Raw genomic sequence first — 19891 nt, forward strand, 5'->3', positions numbered from 1 at the left:
TTTTTTTCGGGGGAGGGGACCTTTATTCTGAACGACATCAAAGGAAAACAGGTTGTTTATGCCTATCTTTCACACTCCTGACCACTAAGTGGCAACAACGTACCGTTCCATTGTTCTCCAAGCACCAATAATTTCAAGAAGAAGAAGAGGAAGCCGCTCTTCATTTATTAAATTCTGTGAGCTTTCAACCACAGCGACTACCAACGTCCAGACATGGATTCACAGGTAACCTACTAAGTCATCCATAACCGACGAATTTCACACTAGTTTATGTGTTCAGATTTTGGCGGTTATAGTTGTGCATTCGCCTGTTGTCGAGCGTTCAATCCAAGCTCGCACACGATAGTCAAGTCTTGGTTTCTGTTTTGATTGTCAGCTGCTACGATACATGAAGTTCCCGATTGAAATAACATTGTCTTACGTTGATAGTCAAAACTTATTATTCCTACAAATATTGTTACGAGTCGTACCTAGCTCACTTGGTTTGTTGATATCGGCGAGGCTTTTGTGATCATCCCACGTTCCATGCGTGCCTAGTGACACTTTCTTGTTTGGAAAATGAACAAGGCATTGTTGTGCTGGCGACAACTAGTGCCAATTGCTCGTAGTTTGAGCAGTATATTGCGTGTTGTCAGGTGATGACCAACCCAGACGAGATCGCCAGGGTCTACAGACAGCTCAGCCTCTTCCCGTCACTAAGCAGGGCAGAAGTGGGTCCTGTCATCACCTCCCAGTATGGAGGCAAATACAGCAACATCTACACGGGTTTGTGTTCACTTTGACAAGTTCAGATGCCAACATGATCATTGACATTGATCATGAATTGTGGCGTTAGAATGGAGTCAGCGCGATCTGGAAAGGAATGAGAATGTCAAGTTTTGCAAGCAGTACATCGTGTTCCATGATGACAAGTCGGTGGTCTTTTCAGCGCCATCGGGCAACTGTACCGAGTTCCAAGGAGTGTATGTACAAATTATGCAGTCACATTCATGATTAAATATGAATAAATTGTGATACATGCATGTTTTCTACCCAATCTTTTCAGGTTGCTAAGTAAAGATGCCCCTTCTGGAGAAATGAAGGCTGTTGTCAGAAAGAGCACAGTTAAGGGGGAGGAGAACCAGTTTTTGGAGGTGTGGTGTTTTTTTTTTTTTTTTTTCAAATACTTAAGTGCAGTGTCTGAAACATTTTCCACAAAGTACCAGCCAAAAAGTGTGCAGCTATCTAAATAACTCCATGATGACTAACATTTGAAAATGGAGTAGTTTAGGACCTTTGAGTGGTAATCAAAAACGAAAAAGGCTTTCTAGCATTGTATTCCTTGGTAACATTATGCAGTATGAATTTTAGCACTGCATTTAAATATAGAAAAAAAGTACTATAATCATAATTATTTTATTAAAATGTACTGTACAAGATTTTTTTTAATTGTACCTCAATACATGTTTTTAAAAAAGACAGTTAAAGATTTAGGTTTTAAGTTAGGTTTTAAAGGTTTTAATCTCAAATCTGAAGTGAACATAGGTAGGGATTTTGTTCGTGTACCACTTGAGGAAGCCTGATTACCGCCTGTAGTACTTCTGCCTCAGTTTTTAGAATCTCTGCTTTAGTCTTCATTGATTCTCACTTGGGTTGTGTGTGTTCACACACACTCACCACACTACTGCATCATGCAGTCGCATGCATCAGAAATTTGAGATGCACAACTAATTGATGACATGTCAACAACTAATCGCTTATCAAATTAATCCTTAACTGTTGTGATCAACTATTAATCAGAGACCTCCGTTAACTGAAAATTGTCCAAATCCTCAGAAATATTGGCTTTTCATTAATGAGGGAATATTCTCTGATTTTTGCGGTGCTACTTGAAAGCAAACTGAGCCATCTTCTTTTACTTTGGGAAAAGAATAAGCAGCATTTTTGTGTATTTAAATGTTACTTTGTGACAGTATTTACACTCATTTCTATTTGACACAGTCAGAAAGTTTGCCAATTTACTACATCCTCATATCAAGATTAAAGTAATACTCCCCTGGCTTTGTGAGGCAAAACTGAAAATTATTATCTTTGTAAAGGATTGAGTTTTTAATACGCCTCTACAGTTTGAAGTGAGTACACTTTCTAATTGACTGACTGACATGCCTCTGATGAACTGCAGTACATCAGTCAGTGTCATCTATTTTGTAGAAATGCTTGCAGACTGCTGGTGTTTGTATTATTGTACATGTTCATTTATATTTTGCTGGTCATTAAACATGAGATCCTGCTTCATGTTTCCAATGATTTTAACTTCCAGATCTGGAGTAAAAACAAGACAAAAAGCATCAATCTAACCGCTTTAAAGAAGCATGGAAAGGTTTATGAAGATGGTAAGTTACCAAAAGTATCTGAAATAATCACTGAAATTATGATGAGACCTCCGAATAACTTCCCAGTTCCGAATGAAAAATGTTGTCCAAAGTTGCTGTTAAAGAATAACCTAAATGTGTTTTGTTTCCTCAGAGCAATTTGGTTGCTTGGTCTGGTCCCATTCTGAGACTCACCTCCTGTACGTGGCTGAGAAAAAGAGGCCCAAGGCAGAGTCTTTCTTCCAGGTAGGTTGGTTTGGTTGTCGGTTTATCTCTGAAAGCAAAGAATCATATTTCCCTGTCAATAGATTCGAATTGTTAAATGTAATAGATTCAGTTCCATTTTTGCATTTCCAAAGATAAGCCTGAACATATTAAGTTACTGATGCCCAAACGTATTAGTTAATGAAAACTTTAATGGTGTGAGTTACATAATTCTGTGGTTCAACTTAAAAATTGTTCAAAGATCTTTTGTTCACTTAAACTGCTACATAATTATGCAACTTCAACTTAAAGCAAGTCTTTTTTTTTTAAATGAAAAATAAACGGTTGAACAAAATTTGTAAATTGCAGTCAAATGAAAAAAGGCTTTCATTCTATATACAGTAAAATGATTTTGTTTGTATGTATGTTGATGTGATTGATTACTTAATCTGCAGTTGGTTTGGGAACCAGTTTTTAGGGGTACCCCACCTCTTGCCTGAAACGATTGGTTACCTGATTACCTGTGATCCGAATAGGCACAGGCGGATTAGAAAATTAATGACTAATGGCCTAAATTAATGTAAAATTAATTAATATACATGTAGATTCTTTATATAAAGAGAAAAGAAGAGTACACTGGCCATCAAGTTTGTATTTTTATAAACGGTGAAAACCATCCAACCATTTTCTGAGCCGCTTATCCTCATGAAGGTAACGGGAGTACCGTCGCTGATCCCAGCTCTCATCGGGCAGGAGGCAAATTGAATTGGTTGCCATAACCAGTTTTGCAAATTCAGTAAAATGTCACTTATTCATTTTTTATTGTATGCAGTACTCACAAGAACTAAACAATGTGTTTCCCTAAAAATATTAGTTATTCTCTATCTGACTTTCTGATTTTAGACAGAGTCTTCAGTGTTGTCTTCTACTGTGGATGAAGAAGAAACTTTGACATCAGAGAAAAAGGAAGCTGTCAAAGTATAGCCAATAAGCACTTCTGAGACTATTTTTTTTTCTCTTCAGTGTTATGTGGCTAATACCAGTTTTTTTCTCATTTGCTTGACCTAAAGGGAGAGCAGTTTGTCTTCTATGAGGACTGGGGAGAGACACTTGTCCATAAGAGTAACCCAGTGCTCTGTGTTCTGGACATTGAGGGTAGCAATGTTTCTGTGTTAGAAGGAGTGCCTGACAACATCTCACCAGGACAGGTTAGTTCAGGGTTTTATTTATTTTTATTTTCTACTACCTAATAAAACAGTAGCTTGGCATAGTTACCGATCCAAATAAATTAAAAGGTAAATTCACGTTAAAGTTTCGGTGTCACAATTATCGTGTTAAATAGAAAATCGGGTCAGTTCTTGTCTGAAATACTTTTTTTCTTCCATTTATTCCAATTACTCTAATTTCTCAAAAATAATGCTCAATTTTTTTTCTACAAATATTTTCAAAAAGTCAGCGCATTATATTTTGGTATGGATGAAAAATAAAAAAATACAATCTCATTGTATAGTCGCATACAGGTATGGAGAGTGATTTAAAAAAAAAAAAAAGGTATACATATAAATTTCGATATGATATTCGACGTCTTATGTTACAGATTTATTACGGTAAAGTGCATAACCAATCTGAACTCTGATCTCCTCTGGGTGTGGGGGGGAAGCTTTGTATTTTACAATTGTTAGCGTAGCATATTTGTTGCTACTGCACTAAACATCTGAAACGACTGCCCATGAGTTTGTTTTAACTTAAACGAAGACAAAGAATGTCGACTACAAGGGCTAATTGTGCAGCCGCTCTTAAAAGAAATGTCATCACTCCGGCCGATGACGTGACCAGACCAGAAGCAAAACAACGTGAGCTGAGACTATATAGTACGATCGTACGATCATTAAAAAAAATAACACGCACAATTGAAATGCTCGCATTTTTAAAGTGGCGATTACGCTCATTTCTACGTAGTTTGAGCTCTCATTTTGATAGCAACCTTACGGTATGAAGGTTGTAGCCGAACGGGGGCAAGAGGCTGCGCTGTTACCACGGTAGACCTTCCCCTCAAGCGCTGACAATTATGAGGAATAAAGGGAACCAAGACGCTTAGGATTCAAAAAATGTTTCCTCACAAACGCCATGGATGACACAAAAGATGACAGACATGCTGTGGCAGGAAGATGGGATCACTGTTCATGAATGCAGGAGGCATCAGACCTGGACCAAGTCGTCAATGATTAGTTTGACAGTGATGCACAAAGTTAGCTACAATGGATATTTTTCAGATTTGAGATGAGTCAGATGCTTCTTTTGAAGTTTTGGCCAAGGATGTGTAATGTAGTGGGTAAACTTCACTGTGCACAAGTAATTTATGCACAAATATGTAATGGAAAAAAATGTCAAGTTAAACAGTGTAAAATAGTTTAATTATTTAAGACTGTAATATGTGTTATCAACAGTATTAATAAAAAGTTATGGCACCATTGAGCATTTATTTTAGTTGGTTGGGGGATTCTGTTCTAACATTTGCAGGGACCAGGACAAGCATGTCCTGTGGCTTGTCCTGAGTTATATATTACCACTGCATCAGTACATGCACAAATATTATTATTAATAATTGTTTTAGAGACATTTTTTTGAAAAATAATACAAGTACACAATCAGCAAAATAGAAATACAGATAATTCCCAATATTTTGAGCCTATGGGTTGCAGCAAATTGGTGGTCCACTTTGTTCATTGGTAGAAGGGTTTTCCTGATTATTTTTTTTTAGTCAACTTTGTTGGTGCGCATTGTACTTCAGGACACATTATACTTGAGAAATTATGGTAAATCTTTCTATGAAAATAGACCCCAGAAATGCTTGTTAAAAGTTAAGGCCTTTTTTTGGTCTCTGCAGGCATTTTGGGCTCCAGGTGACACAGGTGTTGTGTTTGTTGGATGGTCTCATGAGCCTTTCAGGCTTGGACTTAAGTTTTGTCCTAACAGGAGGTGAGTGCTCTTCATTCTCATCAGCACATTGTCGAGTTAGACCAGCATTTTAAGTATATTACCATTGTGCCATTAAAACCCCTCTGTCAGGACTTTGCAAGATTAACAGGTTTAGCTATCTCACAGATTAAAAAATATATATATATTTGTAGGTTTCTGGCTACATCAAACTGAGTCTGGGGTGCCCCAAGGCTCAATTTTAGGTCCAATTCTTTTTAATCCATTAAGCTTCCCCTTGGACATTATCAGGAGACATGGCATCAGCTACCAAAGTTAAGCAGATGGCACACAGCTGTATATCCCTGTTCATGTATCCTGGTACACAGGGTCCATTAAAAAAAACCCTTTTTCACTGTATTTCAGATGGCAGTGAATTTTCTACTGCTCATCCATGACAAGAGACAGTTTTAATTATCTGTTTTGAAGGCCAGAGAGAAATTACTGTATTTTAAGGCGCAGTCTCAGTTGCGAGTGCATTGCTCGAGTTGCTCTTCCAACTCGGCCCACCTTGCCTTGTTTCCGCGGAAACTCGGCTTCGTCTTTTTGACTTGGTGAAGCTCGTTTTCCTGCTTCCTCAACTTTAGCACCATGGATTCCTTGGTCTTGATTTCTTTCACGGCTGCTTGATTCCCATGTTTCTCTGCATGACGAATAGCTAGCAGTTTTAAACTGTGCTTCATTGGGAGTCCTTAGCCAAAACTATCTTGTTTAGCACAAAACACATTGTATATCGTTCTGAGGGGTGTGGCTTTAGCGTCTTCATCCACGCCCACACTTCCCCCTGTAATTTCCACATGCTGCCCTCTCACACGTCCGCTTTTCCTCTATATAAGCAGACTGTCGGCAGGAAATGCTCCAAGTCAGTTACAGATTTTGGACGTCAGTGCACACATAAGGCTCTCCGTTTTATAAAGTGGTCTGTCCATTTTAGAGAAAATATAAGACTTTTACGTGTGCCTTCTAGTCGTGAAAATACGGCGCTAAAACCTCATGAATGTAAACAACTGAGCAACATTTTTTTACTCTGAGCATACATCAAGAATGTAACTGAGTGTGATTTTTACCATGTTAAGAATATAGCCCGAGTCAGCCCCTTTTTGTATAAGCCAAAAAGGGAAGTGCCTTTTCATGCTTTTATCTCCTATTGTCTAGACAATTCCAATGCCTTACTCTTCTTCTTTTCCTTTCGTCTTGTCCCGGGTTTACCGCAGCGGTTCGCCACAGGCTGTCATCCTTTTCCGTGATACAATTGGATTGAGTGATTGCTGTTTAAATTAAAAGGTGAATTTAGTTTGTCACCACCATTCATTTTTCTCCTTTCTGTCAGTTCATCTTTGTTCTATGTGGATCTCACCGGAGGGAAGTGTGGTAAGTGAATTTAGCAAAGACTGCTACTCATACCAAAATAAATTAGACTGACCATATAACGGGTTGCTTTTTATTTGATTTAGTTTGTTGACTCGTTTTATTGCATATGTTGTGCTTCTTAGAGCAGTTGTCATCTGGAACTAGTGCAGTATCCTCTCCCAGGCTGAGTCCAGACCAGTGCCGGATTGTCTACCAAGAAAATACTCTCTACGGACCACACATGCAATGTACCCGACTGTGTATGGTAAAGCTCATTCCACGACATATGTCTTTGTCAATTCTCTACTTGTTACCAGTCCTAATCTACAGTATTGGAATACATATTTTAGGGAGATGTGAATAGACTATATATTTGAATATGGTGAATCACTTCCTCTGTCTGGATCCTCTCTCTAGTATGATTGGTACACTAAGAAGACCTCTGTGGTGGTGGATGTGGTGAAGAGACCAGGAGAGGGTAAGTCACATTTATTGGTCTTTTCAATCCACACTTTTCTTATAAATTAGTTTTGAATGTTTGTACTTATGTGTTAATGCAGATGGCTTTGCTGGCATCTATTGCACTCAGTTGCCACCTCAATGCTGGTCAGCTGATAGTCAGCGAGTAATTGTTGCCTGTCCTCAGCGCAGCCGCAAGGTCTTTCCCATTACATATTAGTAATTGCTAATACAAAAAGAATAGTCTGGATTTTTTTGACCTTATGCTGTATGCTGCATGTCCCCGATTGAAGCTTGTCTGTTTTGAAGGAGCTGCTGATGGTGAATATAAATACAGGGAGTGTCACTTCATTGACAGCAAGTGAGTTAATATAATGTACACAGCCACATATATAAATGTATTTTTATTGTTGGTTTTTTTAAGAGTTCTACAATTTGAATCAAAATTATTACCCCCTAACTGCCTTATTAAATTAATTAAAACCTATATTGACTAAGGTATTTATAGTTTCAATTCAAATAACAAAGACAAGGCCATCTTAAGGCTAAAAATAAATCTTTGCTCATTTGATGAATTGAAACATTAAAAAAACATCAACTGAAAAAGACCAAAGTAATTAGCCCTCTGACAATTAAGATTCTGAATAATGATTACTACTCAATAGTTTTGTCTTTAAGGGATAATATGCAGTATTCAAACTGGTGGCAACATCTCAAGGCAACATCTCAATGTATCCTCATTTCATTTCCCACTCCCAAACCTCGTGTCACTGCCCAAAGAAACTCCCCACGCGCACTCAACGTGGACAACATAAAAGAGCCAGGAAGAGACTGGGTTCATCACGGTCATGTACCTGCCTCAGAGCGCATTTCAGTCGCCTGCAGGCTTGGTGATGACCTGTTACAATTTGTTTGGAGGGCAAACTTAAGAAGTCTTGTCTATTTTGACTAAAGCTCCCTTTATTTTTAACTTGCTCCTTTTCTTTGTAATTTCGATGATGTAAAGCAATAGTTTTCAAAACATAAAACACTTTCAAAACGGCAGTACAGTATATCCTTCCTGGTTAACGTGTGTATCCACTATCTTCTGTCCTGACCTTTACAAATAGACTTGTGATTGGTATACTGTACACGTTTCTGGCCCATGTCTCCCCTGTTGCTGAGGAAAATGCAAAAAGAAAAAAGAAAAAAAAATACAAATCCAAAATGTTTTTCCAATAATATTCTATATTCGTGTGTTCTGTAGAGTCAGAGATGGGTTCCTGGTGTCTGCTAACAGTAGAGAGAGATTTGGTAGTGGCAAGCTGCTCTTCTCCAAACCGCCCCCCAAGTCTGGTAGGGTCATGACCTGTTTATTTGTCTTGGAATTGTGTGTCAAAAAGGAAAATATTCTGTCCCCCTCCTGTGTCTCGTGTACAGAGAGTAGGGTTCCTTCCCAGCAGGGATTCTGAAGAAGAAGTGGTCTGGATTACACTGGAAGAATCGGAGCCAATACCAGAAATTGATTGGCAGATCTTAACGTTCAAGCCTCCCTCAGAGCAAGACAACAGTCAATACCGTAATACCCTTCATTCTGATTTTAGGGTTTTTTGTTGTTCCTCAAAATGCACGAAAAAGCTAATCTCTATATTTGACACTGAAAGGAAGAGGTTTTTTAGAGTCAATTCAAGCATGTTTTGATATGCTTGAGACAACAAGTGCTTATTATTTTTGATGTTTTTGTCTTTGTGTTATTTAGTTACAAAATTTATAATTCGACATCAGATAACCGGATTTTTTTTTCACACAGAATGTTATCAAGGCAAGCACAATTTCTTAATTATATATTAGGCTGCTCTAACTCTTGTTATACATATTAATAAAATATAATTGTAAAGAAAAACTAAACAATGCAATATATTTATTACATTTTCAGTTTCTTTTCTTTTTTATGGTTGTCTAAACTTGGAGTCGAGGTATTTAAAGAGCATCATTCCATTTTCTGTTTTCCAGCGGGTCTTGACTTTGAAGCGTTACTGATAAAACCAAAGGAGGTGAAAGAAGGTGTAAAGCTGCCTCTGATTGTGTTTCCTCATGGTTGGTGTTCACGCCTACATAAAGTATTTATTTTTGTTCTCCTCGTCAACATGACTTTGATGATTGATTGTTAAACATAACTTTTTGTTGCACATGGAGAAGGCCTACAACCTAGGTTATTAGTGTGATGGTTACTTTGACTTAAATTAGTATTATTCATATTAAAACTGTATTTCACATTTTTTTTCCCACACTTTGTGTGTGTCTTTTTTTTTTGTCATAGGCGGTCCACACTCTGTGATTGTTGCTAACTGGCTTCTGTCTCCTGCTGTGCTATGTCGGATGGGCTTTTCTATATTATTAGGTAAGATCATATCGCAAGGTGAAGCCTCAGGCTGTTACACCTTTTTATGTGTGACAATTCTAACGTCAAGAAATGGCTTATTGGTAAGACATTTTCAAAATCTCAAGTCCTCAATCCTGATATTTATTCTTAATACCTGTTGATTTATTTTCAACACAAGGCACATTTTCTCACTCCACAGCAGTCCTGTAATCTGATCTAATCTTTTCCTGTAGTCTCTTGAAAGTTTTAAGCCCCAAATTCAAACAGTGCTTAGTTGGTGGCATTTCGCAAACAATTATATTTCTTGATACGATAGTAAGATTTGATATTCTTTTGTTAAACTCTGTTGTTGCACTGTGGGTGACTGGAGAATCAGTGTATTTTAGCTATTCATCTATTTTTTTTACTTTCTGGTGTCAGTGATTTGTATTCCTGCACATAGACATCCTAAGAACCCTTATATAAAATTGAAATATACTGTGTGTGTTTCTTTCGGCTTGTCCCTTTCGGGGTCGCCAAAGCGTGTCATCTCAGATGAATGCATATATATGTTTGGCACAATTTTTACACCGGATGCCCTTCCTGACGCAACCCTTCTCAGGGAGTGGAGGCCCCAGTGGGATACGAACCCACAACCCCTGGTTTACCAAACCAGTGCTCTAACCACTGAAATATACTGTAATACTATGCAAAAGTTGCAATTAGAGCAAAACTGTTCAAGCTTAAAAAAAATATATATATATATAATAAAAATGATTTGCACATTGAACTTTTTTTTTTTTTTTTTTGGCTCTGCTTGTTTTCAGTGAACTATCGTGGATCCCTGGGATTTGGCCAGGACAATATCCTCTCATTGCCGGGCAATGTTGGCACACAAGACGTCAAAGATGTTCAAGTAAAATGAATACTGTGCATGCTATAGCATAATGCATCAATGTTAACAATGGTTCTTCTGTTTTGCTGCTGTTCTCAATCATGCAGATTGTTACTTTAACACTGCTGAGTTTGATTTCAACTGAAAATGTCAGCAATCTGTACAATTCATTTCTTACTAACTTTGCACATTGTGTTCATGTTGTTTCCGTCAGTTTGCTGTTGAAAGTGTTCTCATAGGTCATGAGTTTGACAAGGAGAAGGTGGCAGTTTATGGAGGTTCTCATGGTGGTTTCTTAGCCTGTCATCTCATTGGCCAATATCCCGGTTACTACAAAGCTTGTGTCGCTCTCAACCCTGTCGTCAATTTGGCCTCTATGGTTTGCAGCACAGACATCCCAGACTGGTATCGTTTTTGCACTATTGTCCTTACCGTGCATCAAAACATGTTTCCCCCTGTTCATTAAAGCACAGGAACACCACATGGAAAGAAAATTGCAATTTTTCCTCTGACTGGTGTTGTTTCTGAATGTACAGGTGCCTCTTTGTGGCTGGTTGTGACTACAGCACGGATGGTCTCCATGATCCCGCTAACGTGCAGCAAATGTTGAATAAATCCCCCATCAAACTCACCTCACATGTACGAGCAGTGATTGTGTGTGTCCATTATCGATTTGTGTGTGGTGAGTTAACTGGTTTCAATTCATCTGTGAACATGTGATAACACTGATATAGGTGCAGACACCGGTCCTGCTCATATTAGGAGAAGATGACAAGCGTGTACCCCCCGAACAAGGAATTGAATACTACAGAGCTTTGAAAGCAAAGCAGGTGCCTGTCCGGTAAGCAGCATTTCTAACTCGTCTGTTTTGTCATAAGAGTTGTTCGTTCTCTGATGCTCTGATTTTTGGTGTGAAGTTTGCTGTTGTATCCGGGGAACAACCACGCGCTGTCCAATGTGGATGCTGAGTCTGATGGCTTCATGAACACCGCACTGTGGATAACACAACACTTGTTTGAGGGATGATTAGTGTGTTCACTAGAGCAAAAGATGTCAGAATACTAACACTAGCTACTTTCCTGTTCTTGGAACATTGTGAAGCCAAAGCAAAAAAAAGTGCTCTGAGGCCAGAAAAAGACTTTTATATCATTTTGATTCTATGTCTATAGTGATTACCACAATGTCTTCTACAATCTTGAAATTATTTTTAAGCTGGTTCTTAACTCTATCAAAAAGAAAAAATAGTTATCAATTGTAAAATAAAGGCTATCTTAAATCTGTGTTGATTCTGTAATTTTTCTCTTATGTCCTATAAGTGTCATTATCATTTCTTCATTTTGCTTTTTTGTGTGTGGATTAAACAAAACTGTAAAAGTCTTAGTCAGCGTTAAAATATAAAAATCTTGAAAACCTCAGGTTTGTGGAATATTAATGTTAAAGTACATTCACAGTATTGTGTGCATTTCGAAATACAGCATACAGAGTAGTTTAAATGGGAGAAAAAAGTGTGAACCCTTTTGAATTAAAATTTCTGAAGGCTGAAGAGTCTGCTTAAACCAATACCACACAAGCATTTGTGTTTTCACATTTGTTTTGAAAAAAAAATGTAAGCATTCACAAGGCAAGGATCCATAGTTGCACATTAGACCAAAATAATGATTTAGGACACATTTTGAAGCGTTCCTCTTTTCGACAAAACGGTTGGAGTTCAACAGGTTTCCTGGGGTGAATCGCTCTTGAGGTCATTCCACAGCATCTCAACTGGATGGAGGTCAGGGCTTTGGTTACAGTGAAGAAAATAAGTATTTGAACACTCTGCTATATTGCAAGTTCTCCCACTTAGAAATCATGGGGGGGTTGAAATTTTTATCATAGGTGCATGTCCACTGTGAGAGAGATAATCTAAAAGGAAAAATCCAGAACTCACAATGTATGATTTTTTTTTTTAAAGGTCAAGTGTCATCCCTATAAACATTCTAAAATAGATATTGTAATGAAAAATACAATTACATTAACTTGGATGTCTATACGAAAAAATAAATGTGAGCGGAGAGCGCGTCATCCATGTGCAATGTTGCAGAAGTGTCACTCTACGACATCCAAGTGGTCGCCATATTGGCTGCATCCTCTGTTCGCGACGTCACCCGGAGATTCGCCAACGAAAACACGTGGTGCACCCTAATATGGAAGATGAACACTGCCCTTCTGACACGGAAGCTCTTTTCGAAAGGGAGAACACCACACAACCAAGTGAAGTTACCGGGGCAATATTACACTATTGTTTCGAGCCGTGATATGCGATCACGGCCAAACCACCTGCCCGTCCAATCCACTTCCGCCTTTGCGGCTCATCTCTGCCGCCCGGTGCGGCTTATTTTCAGCGCCGTGGTGGCTTACAATGGAGCCGAGCCGTGCTGCTTTAGGGCGTTGTTCAAAGCCGCCGCAGTACACGATGAACAACATCGTCAAGCCAGGGCGCTTTACTGCATTGTCATTGGATGCGGCTGTGTGAGGCATTGTCGGCTGCGTTCTTCAGAGCCACCACCATCCGCGAGGCCGAAGCGCAGCCTTTGCTGGCGAAGCGACACAGCAGCCCGACGCCGTCCGACGCGCACATCGACACATTTCATATGTGGATATTTTGTTACATTATGAGAGACCGATTACGTGGTCCGCCCCAAAGTAATTTTTTTTTAGTAGCAGTATACACACCAACCTGTCATTTGGAACCCACGAAGCTCTCGCCCTCTGCACCCCAGCAATCCATTTTTCACGACAAACCGGGTCTCTTGCAAACCTGTGAAGGGTAAATCCATTCTCCCGAGTGTTCAAGCAATGTCCAGCAATGCAACAAGCCGGCATTTTGGCTAACACGAAGAAAAAGTGAGCTACCTTCCCGGAGGTAAAACTAATGGAAACAAACGACTCCACTTAGGGGTGCTTCTGTCCTTTTCGTCACTTCCTGCTTCTTCTCAAAAACAAATCCCTCGAGAGGATTTTCATGGCGGGAGTTACAAAAAGCTGTATACGTCAAAATCATGTTTTGTGGTGAAAAAACGCATGGGCCCATATCGGCTGCCGTTTTTTCATGAAAAACATACTAAAACTCATCCATTTCTTGACAGTGGCCCTTTAACGATTTATTTGTGTGATACAGCTGCAAATAAGTATTTGAACACCTGAGAAAACCAATGTTAATATTTGGTACACACTGCTGGTGGGATTTTCAATCAAATCAGACAGGTTTCTGGGCTGCCGCTGAGAAACACAGAGTTTCAGCTCCTTCCAAAGATTTTCTATTGGGTTTAGGTCTGGAGACTGGCTTGGCCACGCCAGAACCTTGATATGCTTCTTACGGCGCCATTCCTGGCTGTGTGCTTCGGGTCATTGTCATGTTGAAAGACCCAGCCACGACCCATCTTCAATGCTCCGACTGAGGGAAAGAGGTTGTTCCCCAAAATCTCACAATACATGGCCGCGGTCATCCTCTCCTTCATACAGTGCAGTCGTTCTCTCCCATGTGCAGAAAATCATCCCCAGAGCATGATGCTACCACCTCCCTGCTTCACAGTAGGGATGGTGTTCTTGGGATAGAACTCATCATTCGTCTTCCTCCAAACACGGTTAGTGGAAATATGACCAAGAAGTTCTCTTTTGGTCTCATCTGACCACAAAACTTTCTCCCATGACTCCTCTGTTTCATCCAAATGGTCATTGGCAAACTAAAGACGGGCCTTGACACGTGCTGGTTTAAGCAGGGGAACCTACCGTGCCATTCATAATTTCAAACCATGACGTCTTAGTGTATTACCAACAGTCACCTTGGAAACGGTGGTTCCAGCTCTTTTCAGGTCATTGACCAAGTCGTGTCGTGTCGTTCTGGGCTGATTCCTCACTTTTCTAAGGATCATTGAGACCCCACGAGGTGATATCTTGCATGTGGCTCCACTCCGATTGAGATTGACCGTCATGTTTAGCTTACACAGGAAGCGTACATTGGAAGCACTGAAAATATCCAAAGACTGAACAATGTAGTGCTGAATTGTTGCTACACTACTAGTGTGTTATTTGTAAAACTCCCCAGTTTTTCCATGCTTTTTCAAAGTGAAGTTTATGCACTTCAGTTTCTCATTTCACTTTGAAATTAAAGCACAGAACAAACTATTCAAGTTGCAAAATAAATTGTGGAATCTATGTACACACAAAATGTATTCTAAATATCTGACTCAATAAAATAGTTATGTTGGGCAACTGAACACACTTCTGGCCATCCATCAATTTTCTTCGCCACTTATCCTCATGAGGGTCGCAGGGAGTCCATCCCAGCTATCAACGGGCTGCACTCACAATCACACCAAGCGGCAGTTTAAACTGTCCAATTAATGTTGCATGTTTTTGCATGTGGGAGGAAACCGGAGCGCCCAGAGATAACCCATGCAGTCACGGGGAGAACATGCAAACGAACACAGGCGGGTCCGGGATTGAACCCGGGACCACAGAACTATGAGGCCAACGCTTTCCATCTGACCCACTGTGCCGCCACACTTGTGGCCCCATCTCTAAAATCAAAATCAAATATTTGTCAGAAAATTCTCCCCAATTCTGTTTTGGAAAGTCCCATACCTGTGTGGCACTTTGGAGGTTGTGTCACTTTTACTCTTGTCCAATTTTAAGTTACACTGGGCCTTTAGACCTATCCATTTATTTCATTTTTTTTTTAAATATAATTGAAAGCTAAGGGGAGTGGCGGTGGAGGGAATGTCCAAACTAAGACAAGTGTTGATGTTGAAAATAATTAATCAAAAAAAAAAAAAAAAACACGAATATTTTAGAATAGACAAAAATGAGCCAGGCTAGAGTAAATCTGTTTTAATGTCTTCTTACTCCTTTCCCCGATCTGTACCATTGGACCTGATTTTTAATTTTTTTTTGGGGGGGGTGGCTTTTACTCTTGGCTGTGGCTGTGTCGGTCCAATCTCTTTCTTTGAGGCTGCAGGGCAGCGGTCACGCCGCGCACGCGCCAACAGTTGGGGGCGCACGCCCACGCGCACGCTACGAGTGATGGCAGCAGAGGTCACCCACGAGAGAGCGCTCGGAAGGATGACACCGTGATGCAGGGGGCCATCTGTTCGGCGAAGGTCCCGTCACGACCGGTGGAGGAGCCACCGGCTGCCGGAAGCGAGGTGCGTTGCCTGCGTGTCCAGTGAGGTCTCTCGCCGCTCTCAACTGGACTCTTAAAACGCACGACAACTACTGTATGTGGATGGAGATTAATTATTATGTAAGGCATCAGACTCGTGTAGCCTGTAGCCGCGTGCGCACATGAGCAAGAAACTAATCCCCTCTAGCAGTTGTAGTAGAGTTGCTCGGGGGCGGCAGCGTCTGCATCGAGGCACAACTAAGCGCCCCTTTGGACTTGCGTGCCATTAAAATTGCGGCTCGTGGCGAGTTGAAATGTTTTTGCCAAGTGATCCGGGCGTCAGTATGTGACGTCACACGTCGAAGCAACGAGTTTTGATCCTGGCAACAGCTGGCATCACAACAATTGGGGGAACAAGTGAGGCAAGTGAGTTCCTATACTTGCTTTTTACTGGCTTTTCTTTGTTATAACCTATTTTGCTCGTTGTTTGTTTTGCTCTTTGTTGTCCTAACGAGATAAAACGATCGCATTGTGCAACTTCTATAGTGTTGCACTTCTGAACCAAGCGCTTGCAACATAAATGCAATAAAATGTACTGAGGTCACAACATTTTGTGCATGAGACTCCCCCACCAAGCAACAGAATCTAAAATCGTTGTGTGCCACAATCACGGATGAGGGATTGACAGCTGCGTTATGACTGACAAGCACATTTAACCAATCACTTAGTTGTATATTGGGCAGTGACCACAGCCGTCCAATCCTTTTAGATTAGGCGGGATTAAGGTTTGGATTTGAAGATGATTTTCAGGCCATCCTGATATTTGGCTTTTCAGTGATAGTTTTTGCTTGTTTTTGCCTTTATTTATATTTGTTTAGTGTGGCATGGTGGAGGATCACATCTTGTCTCTCAGTCCTGGAGTTGGGGTTCTAAGTGTGTGGGTTTTCTCTGAGTACTTTGGCTTTATCCCAAATCCAAAACCTCTGTTGCTTCGGCTAATTGAAGACTTTGAACTGTCCTTAGCTGTGAATGTGAATTCTTGTTTCACTACTGACAGCTAGCTGAGCGCAAAACAATGTAACTAATTGTGAAACAAATGTACTTTTCAGAAAACAAATTCACAAAAGTAGACACATTTTTACATTTCAGAAAACAAATTCACAAAAGTAGACACATTTTTACTTTTCAGAAAACCAAGTAACAGGAGACAAAATAAATAAAAGTCCAACCAAATTACAATCGACAGAAACCAGTTTTCTGCATATGAATGTAAATTCGATTCACTTTTTTTTCTGAAATGTGTTGCAAAATTAGCTGTATTTTTTTGCACTTTCCAGCCACAGTACCCCCAAACAAAGATGACATAAAAACTATAAATACTGGAGTACTGATGAGATCCTCTCATTGTACACACCGGGTGACTCACTCAGTGTGAAATCTGCATGGGTAATTGCAATCAGTATGTCTTATTTTCTTGAATATAATTCATATATGAAGGGTAACAGCTGGATATACATCTGGTTAATTGATCTATATGCCATATCTTTAAAGAGCATTTAATTGTTCTGTCCGTCGTTATTTATAGCTGGCATCTTTAGATGAGCAAACATATATATTTAATCACGAAATAATAATTGTCCAACAAATTAAGTGAAATTGGATCATTTTCTGCAGAACCCCTCATGGAATCATCCTTTTTATTTGTTGTTGTTGTTGTTGTTGTTGTCAAGGCTCCATGATGTCCCAGCTTGTACCTGAAACCGAGTCATGTCAGGTTGCTGTATTTGGGAGCCTTGTTGCCTGTTGCCAACAGCAACCTCTTCCTGCTATTTGGACTAAATCCTGCAAGTCTCAGCCTCAGGCCCCGTCAAGTCCACGATGTGCAGGTGAAAAGTGAGAGGCCAGGAGTTGGCCTTTTAAACCCTCAAATCCACTCTGATTTCATAAAAAGATCCAAAAGGGAATCATCTCAAATGCCACATTTCAATATATTAAAAAAAAATGCCTTTAAATATTCGAGCTAAGCCGGCACAGAACAAGCTGTCTGCTGCGTCAAGTAGCGGTGGGCACGCAGATGGCAATGCATCTCATTCACGCTTTTCAAAGTCTGCAAAACAGGGCAAAGGTAAACAGGCCAAGACCACTTCGACTCCAAGTTGCCGCTCAGGACTTGAACCTGGCTCAGTTTCCACACCTGTTTCAAAAGTACCCAGAGGTCAAGGATCAATGTTGAGGCTTGGCCCGGAGAAACCTGCTGCAGAAACGCATGCAAAAGAGACCAGTGGTTCAGCAACAGCTTCAAGAGGAAAAACTCTCTCAATGGAGAACATCCAGTCTTTAAATGCAGCGTACGGCACTTCGGGCGTGTACTCCTGTGACCGGGATATTTTGCAATCCTCTGGCGGTTACCCTAGAGGCACCATGACACTCGGAAGGAACACCAGCCGCTTCTCCTACAGCGGTCGGTGCACCGGTGCAGGCAGCAGCCCGGATATCAACTCCACTGACCTCAATCACCGCTCCAACCACTACGGCAAAGAACCAAACTTTCGCCCTGCAGGGACTTCCAGTCTGCAGCACCATTCTGGGAGACGGTTGCAGGCGCTGGATTCGGCTGGTCGCCGGGACCCTCCTGCATCTGATCTCCAGGACCAGCTGAGAGAGCTTCAGAGGGAAAATGACAACCTAAGAAGGGAATTGGACGGACGCAGGGATGGAAGGACAGGCCACGGCGTGAACAACCCCAACTTCTGGAGTCCGGATGTCAACAGGGACAAAAGCCTCAGGCGGGAGGATGGAGAGAGGACTCCTGCCCTGAAGGACTATGACGGGGCAGACCAAGATACTGGTCAGATTGAGGTATGTCATGCAGGTACACCTCAATACATTAGAATATACTAGTCAGGGCCTGAGTAAGTTAATCAGACAGTACTAGCCTGTTTTTGACTTAATTTTATTTATTTATTTTTACAACTCAAACACAAGCAGAATAGTTCACAATAAAAAGATAATGACATTCATGCAAACATTGCCCCCGAAGTATGAGTTATATTTTGGCTGGTTTATGGTCATGTATATTATTATTTTGATAAATCAATTTTACTGACAATCATATACACATTATAGCAAAATTAAAACATTATGACATTGAAATAGCCATTCGCCCATTGGCAGAAAATCAGCAAAATATCAGATGATTTTAATAATAAATAAATAAAATAATAAACACTAAAGTTAAAGTATTGTAAAACAGTCAAATGTTTTGATTGCAGTTGAGAACTTTATTGTTGTAAGCACTAAGGAAAAAAAATCTGTATATTTTTTTCTATAAATCAGCTGTTTGATAAGTTATTGAAGTTTTATTCTGCCAAATATCAGAATCCACTGCAAGGAATGCATTTGGCTCAGGTCATAATATTTATTCGAATTCATTGTGATGATATAACTAAATAAATCATGCAACAGAATCCTGCAGGTGACCGTAGATCTGATTTCTTGTTCCCAAGTTTGCGTTTACCAATAATAAATCACATCTACCTACGTGGTCATCTGCAGACCTCTGTAGCACTATTTATTTAGGTCTGTCATGTCAATAAATTAGATAACATATATATTAATTTCAGTCAGCACAGTGGGTCAGCTGGAAAGCAATGCCCTCACAGTTCTGAGGTCCCGGGTTTGATCCAGGACACACCTGTATGGAGTTTGCATGTTCTCCCCGTGCCTACGTGGGTTTTCTCTGAGCACTCAGATTTTCTCCCACATCCCAAAAACATGCAACATTAATTGTACTCTAAATTGCCCCTAGGTGTGATTGTGAGTGCGGCTGTTTGTCTCTGTGTGCCCTGCGATTGGCTGGCAACCAGTTCAGGGTGTACCCTGCCACCTGCAGGTTCCAGAATCCCCTGCAACCCTCGTGAGGATAAGCGGCTAAGAAAATTGGATGGATGTATTAATTTCTCTAGATGTAACTGTAGTTATTGTGTTTATTTTCAAATTGGCGTGTCTTTTGAAAGAATAACTGAAATGCCGACGAGTGAACCTTAAGTGTTCACATGCACTGACGCGTTACCGCACTTTGGAGCAAATGAGTCAAAAGTGCCGTGAACAGTGAGTCATGTTCACACAAGTAAATCTGTTATTATTTTGTATTCATGTCTCATGTGGACATCACA

At 40.2% G+C, this 19891-nt stretch overlaps 2 protein-coding genes across 15 annotated transcripts in view; both read left to right on the forward strand.

Annotated features, from left to right (window-relative positions):
* The first annotated feature begins 73 nt into the window (after nt 1-73).
* apeh (acylaminoacyl-peptide hydrolase) lies at nt 74-11856 on the forward strand. The gene is made up of 23 exons (XM_061812200.1): nt 74-225; nt 636-765; nt 836-962; nt 1046-1133; nt 2300-2372; nt 2506-2597; nt 3459-3533; nt 3626-3763; nt 5443-5534; nt 6862-6902; nt 7025-7146; nt 7299-7359; nt 7442-7539; nt 7650-7701; nt 8587-8675; nt 8760-8898; nt 9333-9416; nt 9640-9720; nt 10509-10597; nt 10791-10981; nt 11113-11215; nt 11311-11417; nt 11494-11856. The coding sequence occupies exons 1-23, from the start codon at nt 214-216 to the stop codon at nt 11600-11602; spliced, it is 2193 nt and encodes a 730-aa protein (XP_061668184.1). The 5' UTR covers nt 74-213; the 3' UTR covers nt 11603-11856.
* Nucleotides 11857-15502: 3646 nt separating this feature from the next.
* LOC133496551 (ERC protein 2-like) overlaps nt 15503-19891 on the forward strand; it is a 145738-nt gene continuing 141349 nt past the window's right edge. For 6 of the 14 annotated variants that reach the window (XR_009793815.1, XM_061812382.1, XM_061812313.1 and 3 more), the window contains exons 1-2: nt 15503-16142; nt 17447-18575. Coding sequence is in view for 13 of the 14 variants with exons in the window: in XM_061812382.1 (XP_061668366.1) it covers nt 17718-18575 (858 nt within the window). In the remaining variant the exon portion in view is untranslated. Of the gene's footprint in view, nt 16143-16509; nt 16654-17446; nt 18576-19891 lie in introns of those variants that run through there. The other 8 variants (XM_061812363.1, XM_061812345.1, XM_061812354.1 and 5 more) reach the window with 5 other exon arrangements.

This window comes from Syngnathoides biaculeatus, chromosome 2 (assembly GCF_019802595.1).
Source record: "Syngnathoides biaculeatus isolate LvHL_M chromosome 2, ASM1980259v1, whole genome shotgun sequence".
Taxonomy (NCBI): domain Eukaryota; kingdom Metazoa; phylum Chordata; class Actinopteri; order Syngnathiformes; family Syngnathidae; genus Syngnathoides; species Syngnathoides biaculeatus.